The 14,481-nt window shown below is 39.7% G+C and overlaps 1 protein-coding gene across 1 annotated transcript in view; it reads right to left on the bottom strand.

Annotated features, from left to right (window-relative positions):
* Nucleotides 1–14,481, bottom strand: part of kif14 (kinesin family member 14) — an 82,128-nt gene that overhangs the window by 3,630 nt on the left and 64,017 nt on the right. Inside the window, exons 27-28 of the mRNA XM_067990617.1 lie at nt 11,067–11,141; nt 3,912–4,056 (exon numbers count right to left, since the gene is read on the bottom strand). Of these exons, the coding sequence (XP_067846718.1) occupies nt 3,912–4,056; nt 11,067–11,141 (220 nt within the window). The remainder of the gene's footprint in view (nt 1–3,911; nt 4,057–11,066; nt 11,142–14,481) is intronic.

The raw sequence follows: 14,481 nt of genomic DNA, 5'->3' as shown, positions 1-14,481 counted from the left end.
AAAAGCTGTTTAATAGTAGAAGTCACCAGCAAGAAATTGCAAGGGAAGTTGTTATATTCTGACCCTGTATACACTAATATAAAACTTGAATAACAGGGATGTGTTTAAATCACTGGCAAAATAGTTCACACATCACAAATAAAAACAGCCAACAAGAGGCACATTTTTTGCCCCAGATTAAGATAATAAAGGTTGCTGGACTGCATAGATGGGAGCTGGCATCTGTGACAAATGAATCCAGCTTCAAATTCGAAAAATTTACAAATGATAACATTTATTTGCAACAAGGGAAACAAAAAAATATGAAAATACAATATAGGTAAACTTTGGAGATAGGAATAAGTACAGAAACATACAAAATAGGAGGAGTAGGCCATTCGGTCCTTCGAGCCTGCTCTGCCATTCAATATGATCATGGCTGATCCTCTATCTCAATACCATATTCCCGCTCTCTCCCCATACCCCTTGATGCCTTGTGTCTAGAAATCTATCCTGCTCCTTCTTAATTATATTCAGTGACTTGGCATCCACAGCCTTCTGTGGTAGAGAATTCCACAGATTCACCATCCTCAGTGAAGAAATTTCTCTTCATCTCAGTCCTAAATTGTCCTACCCCGTATCCTCAGACTGTGACCACTCGTTCCAGACCCCCCAGCCAGGGGAAAATCCTCCCTGCATCCAGACTGTCTAGCCCGGTCAGAATTTTATACGTTTCAATGAGATCCCCTCATTCTTCTAAATTCGAGTGAATACAGGCCCAGTCGACCCAATCTCTCCTCATAAGACAGTCCTGCCATCCCAGGAATCAGTCTGGTGAACCTTCACTGCACTCCTTCTATGGCAAGTATATCCTTTCTTAGGTAAGGAGACCAAAACTGCACACAATACTCCAGGTGTGGTCTCACCAAGGCCCCGTATAACTGCAGTAAGACATCCTTGCTCCTGTACTCAAATCCTCTTGCAATGAAGGCCAACATACCATTTGCCTTCCTAACTGCTTGCTGCACCTGCATGTTTGCTTTCAGTGACTGGTGTACAAGGACACCCAGGTCCCTTAGTACATCAACATTTCCCAATCTATCACCATTCAAATAATACTCTGCCTTTCTGTTTTTCCTTCCAAAGTCGATAACCTCACATTTATCACCGTTATACTGCATCTGCCATATATTTGCCCACTCAACTTGTCTAAATCGCCTTGAAGCCTCTTTCCATCCTCCTCACAACCCCACCTAGTTTTGTGTCGTCAGCAAACTTGGAAATATTACATTTGGTTCCCTCATCCCTTGTCTATTCTACTAGTTACATCCTCAAAAAACTCCAGTAGGTTTGTCAAACACTATTTCCCTTTCATAAATCCCATTGATCACATCCTCATAATAGACTCTAGCATTTTCCCTACTACTGACGTTAGGCTAAGTGGTCTGTAGTTCCCTCTTTTCTCTCCCTCCTTTTTTAAATAGTGGGGTTACATTTGCCACCCTCCAATCTGCAGGAACTGTTCCATAATCTATAGAATTTTAGAAGATGATAACCAATGCATCCACTATTTCCATGGCGACCTCTTTTAGTACTCTGGGATGCAGATTATCAGGCCCTGGGGATTTATCGGCTTTCAGTCGCATTAATTTCTCCAGCACTTCTTTTTTAATAATACTAATTTCCTTTAATTCCTCCTTCTCACTCGATCCTTAGTTCCCTAGCATTTCTGGGAAGTTATGTGTGTCCTCTTCTGTGAAGACAGACCCAAAGTATTTGTTTAATTGCTTTGCTATTTCCTTGTTCCCCATTATAAATTCTGCCCTTTCTGACTGTAAAAGACCTACATTTGTCTTCACTAATCTTTTTCTTTTTACATACTTGTAGAAGCTTTCACAGACCACTTTTATGTTCCTTGCAAATTTACTCTCATATGCTACTTTTCCCCTCTTAATCAATCTCTTGGTCCTTTTTTTGCTGAATTCTAAACAGCTCCCAATCCTCAGGCTTGCTACTTTTTCTGGCAACTTTATGTGACTCCTCTTTTTGGATCTAATATTATCCTTAATTTCTTTTGTTAGCCATGGTTGGGCCACTTTTCCTTTTGTGTTTTTGCACCAGAAAGGAATGTATAATTGTTGCAATTCATGCATTCGTTCCTTAAACGTTAGCCATTGCCTATCCACCGTCATGCCTTTTAATGAAGCTCCCCAATCTATCATAGCCAACTCACTCCTCATACCTTTGTAGTTTCCTTTGTTTAGATTTAGGACCCTAGTTTCGGATTGGACTACTTCACTTTCCATCTTAAATGGAGAATTCTATCATGTTATGGTAACTCTTCCCTAAAAAGGACCCCGCACAACAAGATTATTAATTAACCCCTTCTCATTGCACAATACCCAATTGAGGATAGCCTGTTCCCTGATTGGCTCAACGTACTGGTCTAAAAAACCATCTTGTAGACACTCCAGGAATTCATCCTCCACAGTATTATTGCTAATTTGGTTTGGCCAGCCTATATGTAGATTAAAGTCATCCACGATTACTGTAGTACCCTTGTTACATGCATCTCTAAGTTCCTGTTTGATCCCATCCCCTACATTACCACTACTATTTGGAGGCCTCTGGTCAACTCCCACCAGTGTTTTCTGCCCCTTGGTGCTTCTTAACTCCACCCAGACTGATTCTACATCTTGATTTTCTGAGCCAATATCCTTTCTCACTATTGCTCTGCTTTCATCCTTTACTAACAATGCCACCCCACCTCCTTTTCCTTTTTGCCTGTCCTTCCTAAATATTGAATAACCTTGGACATTCAGCTCCCAGCCTTGGTCACCCTGTATCCATGTCTCTGTAATTGCAATTATATCGTATCCATTTACATCCATTTGCCCCGTTAATTCATCTACTTCATTACGAATGCTTTGTGCATTCAAATACAGTGCCTTCTGATTTGTCTTTAACATTTTTAAACATCTTTAAAAAATTTTGTACTATGGGCCTATTTGTCTTATTACTATTTTTTCTTACCCAGACCCTATTTGTTAGTGCACTCTTGTTTGTACACTCTGTCCCTTCCTGACACAATCTGGTTATCCTTACCCCAATCAGCTTCCTGCACTACTTCCTTGTTTTTTCTCTTTAGCATTCTAGGTGTCTCTCCACCGCCCCCGGCCCTTTATGCCATGAGATTTCATGAGGTCAGGAGTCAATGTTGAGGACTCCCAGGGCCACTCCCTCCTGACTGTATATCACTGTACTGCCACCTCTGGACATACAGGACATACCCACGGATGGTGATGGAAGAGTCTGGGACGTTGGCTGAAAGGTATGATTCTGTGAGTATGGATGGCTATGTCAGGCTGTTGCTTGACCAGTCTGTGGGACAGCTCTCCCAATTTTGGCACAAGTCCCCAGATGTTAGCGAGGAGGACTTTGCAAGGTCAACTGGGCTTGGTTTGCCTGTGTCGTGTCCGGTGCCTAGTGGTCCGATGCCGGGTGGTCCGTCCGGTTTTATTCTTATGACTTTTTTTTTTTAAGTGAGGTTTTACAACTGAGTGGCTTGCTCGGCCATTTCAGAGGGCAATTAAGAAATCAACCACATTGCTGTGGGTCTGGAGTCACATATAGGCCAGACCGGGTAAGGACGGCAGGTTTCCTTCCCTAAAGGGCATTAGTGAACCAGATGAATCCGTTAGTTTCATGGCTACATTACTGATACTAGTTTTTTAAATTCCAGATTTAATTTAATTAATTGAATTTAAATTCCCCAGCTGCCGTGGCAGGATTTGAACTCATGACTCTGGATTATTTGTCCAGGCCTCTGGATTACTAGTCCTGTAACATAACCACTATGCTACTGTACCCATTATGGATGGACTTCTCGATACAGTTATAATGGCTAAAAGTCATCACTTAAAATATTTTACCTCTCAGTACTGAAATCACCATCTGGTACATCTTTTCAGAACTTTTATTAAACTTCACCAATTCAGCAGTAACAGCAGTGATACTGTCCAGGTTCTTTATGGAGTCCTGGTGACAGATTGCACGTTCTTGGATTAGAGTACCCATCTTCTTCCAGAAATTTATTTTAAAAATAAGAATAAAAAGGTGTTAGACATTTTAAGCTGCAGCACTGAGTAAACTTAATAATGCTTTGGCATGTAATTGCAACATTCTATTTCATAGGCCCATTTAATTAAAAAGCTTTTATTCAATCACTTTAAACACAAATCAGATTAGCTTGAAGATGAACTCAATTATACTATATAATACAAGAATTAGCCTGCTCGATCTATTAAAGCTGAAGAGCTGACTGACACAAAATTCAATATAAAGTAATCACAATTTTTACTTCTATATTTCCTCTTTGCAATACAAGCTACAGTACAATAGTGACATTTAGGAATACTAACCTCTCTCTCCTCTAAGGCCTTGCTTAAAACCCACCTCTTTGATCAAGCTTTTGGTCACCCATCCAAATATCTCCTTTTTTGGGTTCAGCGTCCAGTTTTTTAATAAACCTATGAACTGCTTTGCGACCTTTTTCTACACTATAGTTGCTATATATATGCAAGTTTGTTGTTAATTGATATAATCCCATGCTTTGGGAGGCAAATAGTTTTTCATACTGCCTTGTATCCAGGTAAATTGGTGCATTATTATACAATGTTCTCCCTAGCAGGCATTCCAACTTTCCAAATGCCAGTTCAGGGAATTTCTGCCAGAGCAAATTCCCACCCAAGTACGTTATCAGGTGTGTTTATTCTGGTGCACGCATCAGTTTTCATCCAAGTTTTCACCTGAAACTCTGCCTTTTGTTATATGGATTTCAGTCAGGAACAAAACTAGCTCAGGATACAAAACTAAAAAGATGGAGGGGCAGTGGAACTGTCTACCATAGAAGATGCAGAAGGCCTGGTGCAGATCATGCTTCATCATTTAGGGGAAGGCTAAAAAAAAAAATCTAAGAATGGAGCCATTTGTTCACTTGTATTCTATCATACTGGACAACATGGATGGCAAGCTCAAGAAATTAAGTATAATTGTAAAATGCATATTTTCAAGACATCTGCATTCAAGAGTTGCAGAGATTTCAGCACAGAAGGAGCCCATTCAACCTGTGCCAGTGCTAGATCCACACCAGAACTATCTATTTTAATGCCATTTCCTTACGCTTTCTCCTTACCTATTAATTTTTTTTTTCAAGCATTTAACTACTTCCCTCTTAAATGAACACCTAGCGTCATCATTGATTCAAAAAGAAAGGTTCAATGAGCCCATTTCACTTAGGGCAGAATCTGTATTAATAACCTCCAATGATTTAGTATATTTTCTTCCTCTCATTTGAATGTCTGAGAGTGAACCTTAGATTCCTTCATGTTGCAATGTTTTTATTCTAGAACACCTTCACATTGATTTTTGTGTTACTACATTACAACAGTAACTTCATTGGCTGTAAAGCACTTGGGACCCTCTGAGGTCATGAAAGGCACTGTATAAATGTATGTTCTTTCTTTTCCTTTCTTAAAGTAGAGCTGAGTGAAACTCTGGTGCTTAAAACCTTAAATCCATATTTGCCTGAAGTAGCCAGAATACAGGGTCCAAAACACAAACTTGGAAAATTTTGACAAACACAAAATTGCCCAGAGGCAACTTTTGAGCTCACTACTGGAAATACTAACTTTTGTATTGAACATAATTTATGGAATCCTAATGTTAGAAATTACATTAAGATTACAGATACATTATTGCACTGGTAGATACTATGCTAAATTGTACATCATTAAATAGTTTCATAAAAAAGGATCATGTTTCACTTCAATCCGTCTTAGTCATACACATTTTATGAAAGGTGGAGAGAATAAATAAGAAGTTTTGCAGGGCCTCTTTGTAGTCACCATTAGGCATAATAGAGAAAAGTCATTGCCTAACTCTTCTGATTATATAGCAACAAAATAATTGAGCAACTAAAATGGGGCACTGGTCAATAATAGCAGGTAATGTCAATTTCTGCTCAGCATTTCAATAGTCGATTTATGTTTAGCACTATTAGGTGAAAACTACATTCAAACACAAAATTATTTTGACCATTACCCTGCTGAATAAGCAGCAACTCCATATATCAAATTGACAAATGAGTCAACCTGCAGCATTCTTGAACTGACAATTTGGAGTTTGCTGTTATTTCCCTTTGTTGCGAGGTAGTAGAAAATAACTACAGAAAAAAAATCTAATGACAGAAATAACAAAAACAAAATCAATACTAAAGGCTTAAGGGTGAGTAAAAAGAAAACACACAAAATACACTAGCCCTCATAAATACAATTATATAATCTGACTGTTGGGAATGCACAACACGTTAGCCAGCATCTAAAAAGAGAAAGTTACATTAACATTCAAGTGTGACCTTTCATCAAAAAGGGTCATACCCAAAAAAAACTTGCTCTTTCAGATACTGACTGACCTGCTACACATTTTATTTTTATTTTGGATTCCCAATATTTGCTGTTTTTCAATTCATATTAGTCTTCACATGTATATAGAAAGCTAAGCAACTTGATATTCCTGGTTATGACATTCTCAGGAGAGATAGGGAGGGAAAAAGAGAGGAATGGGATGGTTGTGTGAAGGATTCCATTAAAACACTAAAACAAAGATGTGCTGGGGTTGTGTTAAGACAGAATCCATATGGATAAATCGCAAGAGAAATAGTATAATTTTTGGTGTGCGTTACAGTTCAATATTTAAGGATAGGATGGATGGGTGGGTGAAGGAAAGTGGGATATGGGGAACAGGGCAGGCATATGGGATTGTGTGGAGGACAAACACCAACATGGGCTGGTTGAGCCAAACAGCCTAATTCCATGTTGCAATTTCTATGCAACTCTATGTAATGGATTGATCTAGCAAAGAGCTGGGATAGACACGATGGACTGAATTCTATATTATTCTATGGCCTCCTTCTGTGCTGTAAATTTCTATGGTTTTATAGAATCATAGAATGGTTACAGCACAGGGGGCCGCCATTCGGCCTATTGAGCCCATGCCTGCTCTTTCTAATAGCAATCCAGTTAGTCCCATTCCCCTGTAGCTCTGCAAATTTTTTCCCTTCAAGTATTTATCCAATTCCTTTTTGAAAGCCACAATTGAATCTGCTTCCACCACCCTTTCAGGCAAGCATTCCAGTTCATAACTACTCGCTGCGTTAAAAAGTTCTTCCTTACGTCGCCTTTGGTTCTCTTGCCAATCACCTTAAATCTGTGTCCTCTGGTTCTTGACCCTTCCGCCAAAGGGAACAGTTTCTCTTTATTCATTTTATCTAAACCCTTCATGATTTTGAACACTTCTATCAAATCTCCTCTCAACCTTCTCTGCTCCAAGGAGAACAATCCCAGCTTCTCCAGTCTATTCATGTAACTCATCACTGGAACCATTCTAGTAAATCTTTTCTGCACCCTCTCTAAGGCCTTTACATCCTTCCTAAAGTGCGGTGCCCAGAATGTGACACGATACTCCAGTTGTGGCCGAACCGGTATTTATAAAGGTTAATCATAACTTCCTTGCTAATTATTGCATTTCTGCCAATACAGACAGGAACCATGTTCACTGGGTATTGTTAGGACTGGTACTATACAAATTATGTATACACAGAATTATTTTTATTACTTATAAAGTTATAGTTTTACAGCTTAAAAAAGATCTCTAGCAGAGTTTGCTGCCCAGACATCACAATGCTACAGCACTGATAATTGGATCCCCTTCAAATTTCAAACAAAAAGATTAGGAAATCAGGAAAGAAAATTGCCATAAAATTAATGCTAATTTCTCAGGTATAAATGAAATTTCATGTCAAATTCATTGCATCAAAATGTCTATTTGTATACATTTCCACTTACAATAAAAACATGTATACACACATTCACGTACTTATAACCTTATGTACACTTTCATTATACTTTCAGGCCAAACACCAATACAAGCTGGTATTATAAAATAAAGAACATGCAGTGACCAAAATAAACAGAACGATGAATTTTTAAACAAGCTCCTTAGTATCAGACAAAAGTAGTCTTTCATAACTACTGATAATCACGTGGTTCTTCCCCTGCTATATAAACATTTCAGCTTGACAGTTTGCTTTGTGTGTTTTGCATAGGTAACAAAAAGCTGGCTGTGTGAGGGGATACTTATTGGCTTTTCTCTGCCCACTTCAATAAATCACACATTACAATGCAAGCGGCCAGTGGATTCCTTTGTTCGGGGAAGAAAACAGCTTTTCTGTGGAATATTTAAACACAAGATGTTTAATAACCTTGGTTTGCTATTTGCAATACAGCAAACATGCCCAAGCGCTAAAAGACCCGCAATCTCAAATGTACTAGCTGAATAAGTACTTATTTTCCTAATTTAAATTGAATGCAATGGTGTTACCAAAACTCAAGTTAAACTACCATAAAAATTAAACTACGTAGCACCAAAATGGTGTTACTGTAGCAACAATGCCACTCGCATCTCCTCTCCCAATAAACAGGCCTAAATGATGACAAATGGCAGAGTCCATTCACATACAGCAGTGGATAAAAGACATTTTGACAAGCAATTTTAAAAAAGGGTTTCAATCATTAATCCTTTTACAAACTGATTAATATAAAAGAAAATGCAGATTTTCTATTGTCTATGCTGACTTAATCTACAAATTGCTTGTGCTCAGTCATGGAAGAGAATGTGGTGTTAGAGATAACAGAATCTGTCATGTCCAGATAAGATTTCCATTGAGTACACAATCTGCAGTAAATGGGTGTGAACAAATGGATAGGTTTAAGGCTCGGTAAATAAGAACCCAACAATACTAATCACTCTGTAGCATTATCTATTAATTCAGCACATTCTATATTAAAACTGAAAAATTCATTTTATTTAATTTAGCTCAAATTGGGACACACAAAATATATACAAGATAGAGGTTCAACAGAATCCATTTCAATGAGTTACAGTAATGTCAGATTAATATACCTTTTTTAAAAACAAGGTAGTGACTAAAGATGGATATATATATACACACCCCCTAAGGTTACAATGTAGATTCCATTGATTATGATAAAATCACAGACATTTTTATTTGAACCAATCTGCTTATTAATAACCATTTAACCCCAATTTGAAGTTAAATGTTACAAAAGAATAAATTGCTATTCTGATGTTGATGTTGCATTGCCAACTTATCACAAATTGTAAAAAAGTTTTTCAGTTACCATCTTTTTTTTAAAAAATCCACCAATGGTACTGTACAGCAGTGAAAATAAAACTCATCAATACCCCTTGCACCTCAACTTTCTCGCAAGTAAAACTCAAAATCTATAATGACTTCAAAGAACTGAGTTTGGATGCTGATTAGAGCAACCACTCTAGCTTAGATGACACTCTTCCTTTTAAGCATTCCCAATCCACCTGACAATTGCAGCAAACTCACCTTACAAAACTATTCCTCTAAACAACAAAGGAGCATGCATAACCGCACAGTCCGTGAACTCGCATCACTGGGAAACATCCTTCTATTCTACAAATACAAACTTCAACATTTGAAGCTTCTAAAAAGTTATTGCTGCTATCGATTGCATGCATATTGATGCTTTACAGGTTTTATTTCATTTATCAGAAAGTGCTCATAATGCACTGTAGAGCTCGTGATATATGCATCTTTGAACAGATACAGTAATAGGTCAGTACTGGTGGAATGCCACCTACAGCAAGCTGTTCATGCAATTACTGCAATTCTCTCCTTTCCAGTTATTTTAATTTCTTTCTCTGCTGAAAGAAATGACCCGCACAGAGTGCTGACCCCGTTTTCAAGCCACTGGTATCTCACCCAAGAAGCCATTCGTGTGAAAGCCTGGACCACAAGTGTCCACAAAACTAAGAGTGCCACAGCAGTCTTCAAACCTGGCCTCAACCAATGTCTACGCATCACATGCTAACATTGAAAAGAATCTGAACAAATTTTGCGCTTCCTTGGGAATGATGAGGCTGATTTAAGTGTTCTCATAACTTTGCAGCTGAGATCAGCTAATTCAGCACACACTGGGAATTTACCCCACAACTTTCCTGGACAAATGGTTCAAAAGCACAACACGTAGTGCATTAATGCAACAAGCCATTGGTGAAGCCCTTTCATCTGCGCTATGGCTACTGAGATATTTCTGTTGTTTGCTCTTACTGAAGAGCAATAGAAGGGGTTAGAGATTGGCAGTGTTTAAAAAATTTAATATCAACACATGGTTAAACAGACAACCAAGAGTAAGAAAGAAAAAAAAAGTAGAGACAAGAAAACACTGGTACATCAATGCCACGTTTGCACTACAGCAAGGGGTGAAGTATCAGTTCCATTTTCACAATAATGCAAGTGGGGGGCCATATTTTCACTGCCCACTCACATTGTTGAGATATTGTAAGCAGAGCTCAGGACGTGTATTCAAAAGCATCTGCAAACCACTACTCACCAACCTCCCACTTAAAGTGCACATTTAATCAATTGAAAATAGCTAATGAGATAATCAAAAGCCATTATCCACCCATACTTGTTCAAGACCATTATTTCCTGATGGCTTCGTTAACAATTAAATAAAACTTGGCTAACAAGAAATTTTATACTGCACTTTGGCATCAAGTCATCACTCAAAACAACACTAATGTGAAAAGTGCAGCATAAAAACAGCATTACTGGTGCAGTACTATAATTTTAAGAGGTAGGTTACTATACTGAACAGTAATATGCAAACTGGGGCTTGAGGTGCTACACACAGTCAAAAACAAGCATCCCTGACTTGATAATTTTCTCGACGCAACATTCCTCACTGCTGGTTGAAGAGGTATGATCAACACACTTTCATGAGTGTGAAATAGCGACACCTCTCAAATAGGGTGTGTATGAGTAAGTCAAACTATTTCTGCTCACCACTCAATAAGATGTTCTATTTATTCTTTGGTCATAGTTACGCTGGGGCCAAAAATGATAGCGAATAGAATTGTCAATCATACAAGTGTAACATAGCAGTAAGCACAGATCATTGATATCCCCTCACCTTTTTAAGCTCCATGAGGTAGTTATTAATGGACACAGACAGTGCCATGCTCCTCTTCTTCAGTCTCTCAAATACCTCAATGTTAAAGAAAGATGGTCATTCTTTTCTGCATTTACTATACAAAACCAGCACACATATGCTACATGGTATACACCACCAAACAACTGACATTCAAATTTCAGAAACTATAATGTTTCCTGGGTGTACATCCTTAATAATGCCCTGATTTATACACAATATGTTTACCTTCAGGGAATCATAATAATTAGTTTAGATAAGATGGCCAGGATTTTAACCTGGAGCCAGGAAGGGGGTCAAATCGTGGAGGGAAAACCAGAAAGTACGGGTTTTCCGGACGTCCTTATGATTTTGACGTAAGGACGTTTTTTTTTTTTGTCAGTTTCCCGTCTGACAGGCCGACCTGATTGACGGGTAAGTATTCTGTTAAGTCTTAGATTGAATACATTGAGGGAGGTGAGGAGGAGGTGGGTGAGTCACTGCAGGTAGGCTTGTTGGGCCTGGGGGAAGCACTCCTGCTCCTCCGGGTCTACAAGCTGTGCTATAAAAAGGCACCTACTTGCAGTTTCAGGCCTTCTCACCTCCTCTCAAGAGGAGAAGGCCCGGGAATCCAGGCCCGCAGAGGTTGAAATTGCAAAACCTTTCAAAATGGAGGCCCGCAGCCTCCTTGAAAGGTTTTAGTGACCAACCTGCCTCCTGAGAGTGGGTTGGTTGCCCACCCTTCATCCTGCCCCAGTTAAAAAAAAAATGGAAATGGGTGGGTTGGAGGCAGGTCTGAAATTGTTGCAATATTTAATGCTCCCCCCAACCCGTTTCTCCCTTTTAAAATCCTGCCCTATATTTCTAAAAAATATCGGTGACCACAGCTTTTAATTAAAGCTAACAGAGTATCTGGATGTGATGTGATATGATGCACAAATATTGCTAATATCTAATAACAGGCATTTTGCATTCAATGCCCTCAAGTCAAAATGAGTACAGAATATTATTTAAGGTTGTATTTAGGACACAACTATGTTAGTTTTAAAAATACATACAATTATTGCAGGGGACACGATATTAGAGTGTAATTGAAATTCTAGGGATCAGGTGCAATTCAATATGAACAAATTTAAAATAATTAATATGGAAATAAGGAACCAAAAGAGGGAGTGTGTGTTAAATAGAATAATAGTACAACGCATTAATTCAGAGAGAGAGCTAGGATTCTAGTGACTAAATCTATGCAACTTCAACAGTGCCAAGCTGCAGTAAAAAGACAAATAAGGTACTGGGTTGCATTAGCCTAGAGACAGAATACAAACTAAATTAAGGCAGTCGTCAGATCCCACATGAAGTACTAAGTGCATTTCTTGCCAACTTACCATAGGCAGGAGGGTAGAAACAAGCAACAAAAATAATTCTGGGTTTCAGGAATTGCAAGTTAAGAGGAAGGTTAATGTTAAGGAAGTTGGTCTTTTTTTTTTGGAAAAGAAGATACTTCAAGGTGATCCCACCTCGAATTTTTTAAGACTGAAGAAAACTGACAAAATAGATCCAGCGAATTAGGTAATTATGGGTGAAGGATTCAAACTTTGAGTTTCTTGATAGGGAGTGAATTGAGAGATACTACAAGAAGGTGGGGCTGATCTCAGAAAAAGGATGGCCTCGTTGAGCCAAATGATTTTTTCCTGTTTCTAAAAATTCTTACATGTCACAAGAGGGTTTGGTTAATGCCTTATTTTGGTTTGTTTAATATAAAAAGGTTTAGGGGTGTTTTAATATTTAATGCATTAACTCCAAAAGGCAGTCAAAGGATTGAGAGAGGCGGTCGTGAGGTAGATCTGGGTGTTGTCAGCATACATGAGGAACCTGACATTATGTCTTCAGATGGTGTCGCTGAGGGACAGCACGTAGGTGAGAACTCGGAGGGGGCCAAGGATAGATTTCCAGAGGTAACGGTGCGGGAGCGGGAAAAAAAAATGATTGCAAGAGATTCTCTGGCTACGACCGGACAGGCTAAGAGTGGAAACAGGCAAAGGCAATTCCACTCAGGTGGACAATGGAAAAGAGGCATTGGAGGAGGACGGTGTGGTCGACCGTGTCAATGGATGCAGAGGGGTCGAGAAGGATGCGGAGGGATAGTGCACCACAGTCACAGAGGATGTCATTTGTGACTTGGATTAGGGCTGCTTCAATTCTGTGGCAGGGACATAAACCTGATTGGAGAGGTTTAAATGTGGAGTTGCAGGATAGATGGGCACAGATCTGGGAGGTGACAACACTTTGGAGAGGAATGGGAGGTTGTAGATGGGGCAGTAGTTTGTAAAAAGGGTCAAGCTTAGGTTTTTTTTTTGAGAAGGGGGGTGATGATGGAAGATTTGAAAGGGAAAGGGGACAGTATCTGAGGAGAGTGAACTGTTTCAATCTCAGCTAGCAATAGGGGCCAGGAAGGGAAGTTGGGAGATCAGCAGCTCAGCAAGAATATGGTTGAGAGCGCAGGAGGTGGGTCTTATAGACAAAATAAATTGGGATTGAGCATGAGGGGAGATAGGAAGTAAATTAAAAGATGCAAGTTCAAGCTTTTTTTTAATATTCGTTCTTGGGATGTGGGCGTCGCTGGCGAGGCCAGCATTTATTGCCCATCCCTAATTGCCCTCGAGAAGGTGGTGGTGAGCCGCCTTCTTGAACCACTGCAGTCTGTGTGGGAAGGTTCCCCCACAGTGCTGTTAAGGAAGGGAGTTCCAGGATTTTGACCCAGCAACGATGAAGGAACGGCGATATATTTCCAAGTCGGGATGGTGTGAGACTTGGAGGGGAACGTGCAGGTGGTGCTGTTCCCATGTGCCTGCTGCCCTTGTCCTTCTAGGTCGTAGAGGTCATGGGTTTGGGAGGTGCTGTCGAAGAAGCCTTGGCGAGTTGCTGCAGCGCATCCTGTGAATGGTACACACTGCAGCCATAGTGCGCTGGTGATGAAGGGAGTGAATGTTTAGGGTGGTGGATGGGGTGCCAATCAAGCGGGCTGCTTTGTCTTGGATGGTGTCGAGCTTCTTGGATGAGTGCAGCTCCAACGCCACTCAAGGGCAGGGGGAAGAGAAGCTTGACTTGGTGGGAAAGGGGAAGGGAAGATATGGCAGAGTCAGCTGAATGGATGGTCCCAATCTTAGTGATAAAGAAGTCCATGAGCTTCTCGCAATTGTTGGAGGTCAAGTTGAAGAGGGGTTTAAGGAGATAGCTGATAGTGGAGAAAAGAAGCCGGGGTTATATTGGCATTCCACGACAATCTTAAGAGTAATGACCAGTTTGGGCAGGAGAGCAGGGCCCAATAGTGCTTGATGTGGTCCAACCAGATCTGGCCACGTATGGCTAAACCAGTTTTGCGACATATACTTTCATGTCTGCCCTTGGACTTAAGGGA

Source organism: Heptranchias perlo, chromosome 9 (genome assembly GCF_035084215.1).
Source record: "Heptranchias perlo isolate sHepPer1 chromosome 9, sHepPer1.hap1, whole genome shotgun sequence".
Lineage (NCBI taxonomy): Eukaryota > Metazoa > Chordata > Chondrichthyes > Hexanchiformes > Hexanchidae > Heptranchias > Heptranchias perlo.
This window is presented reverse-complemented; position numbering and strand designations above follow the sequence as displayed.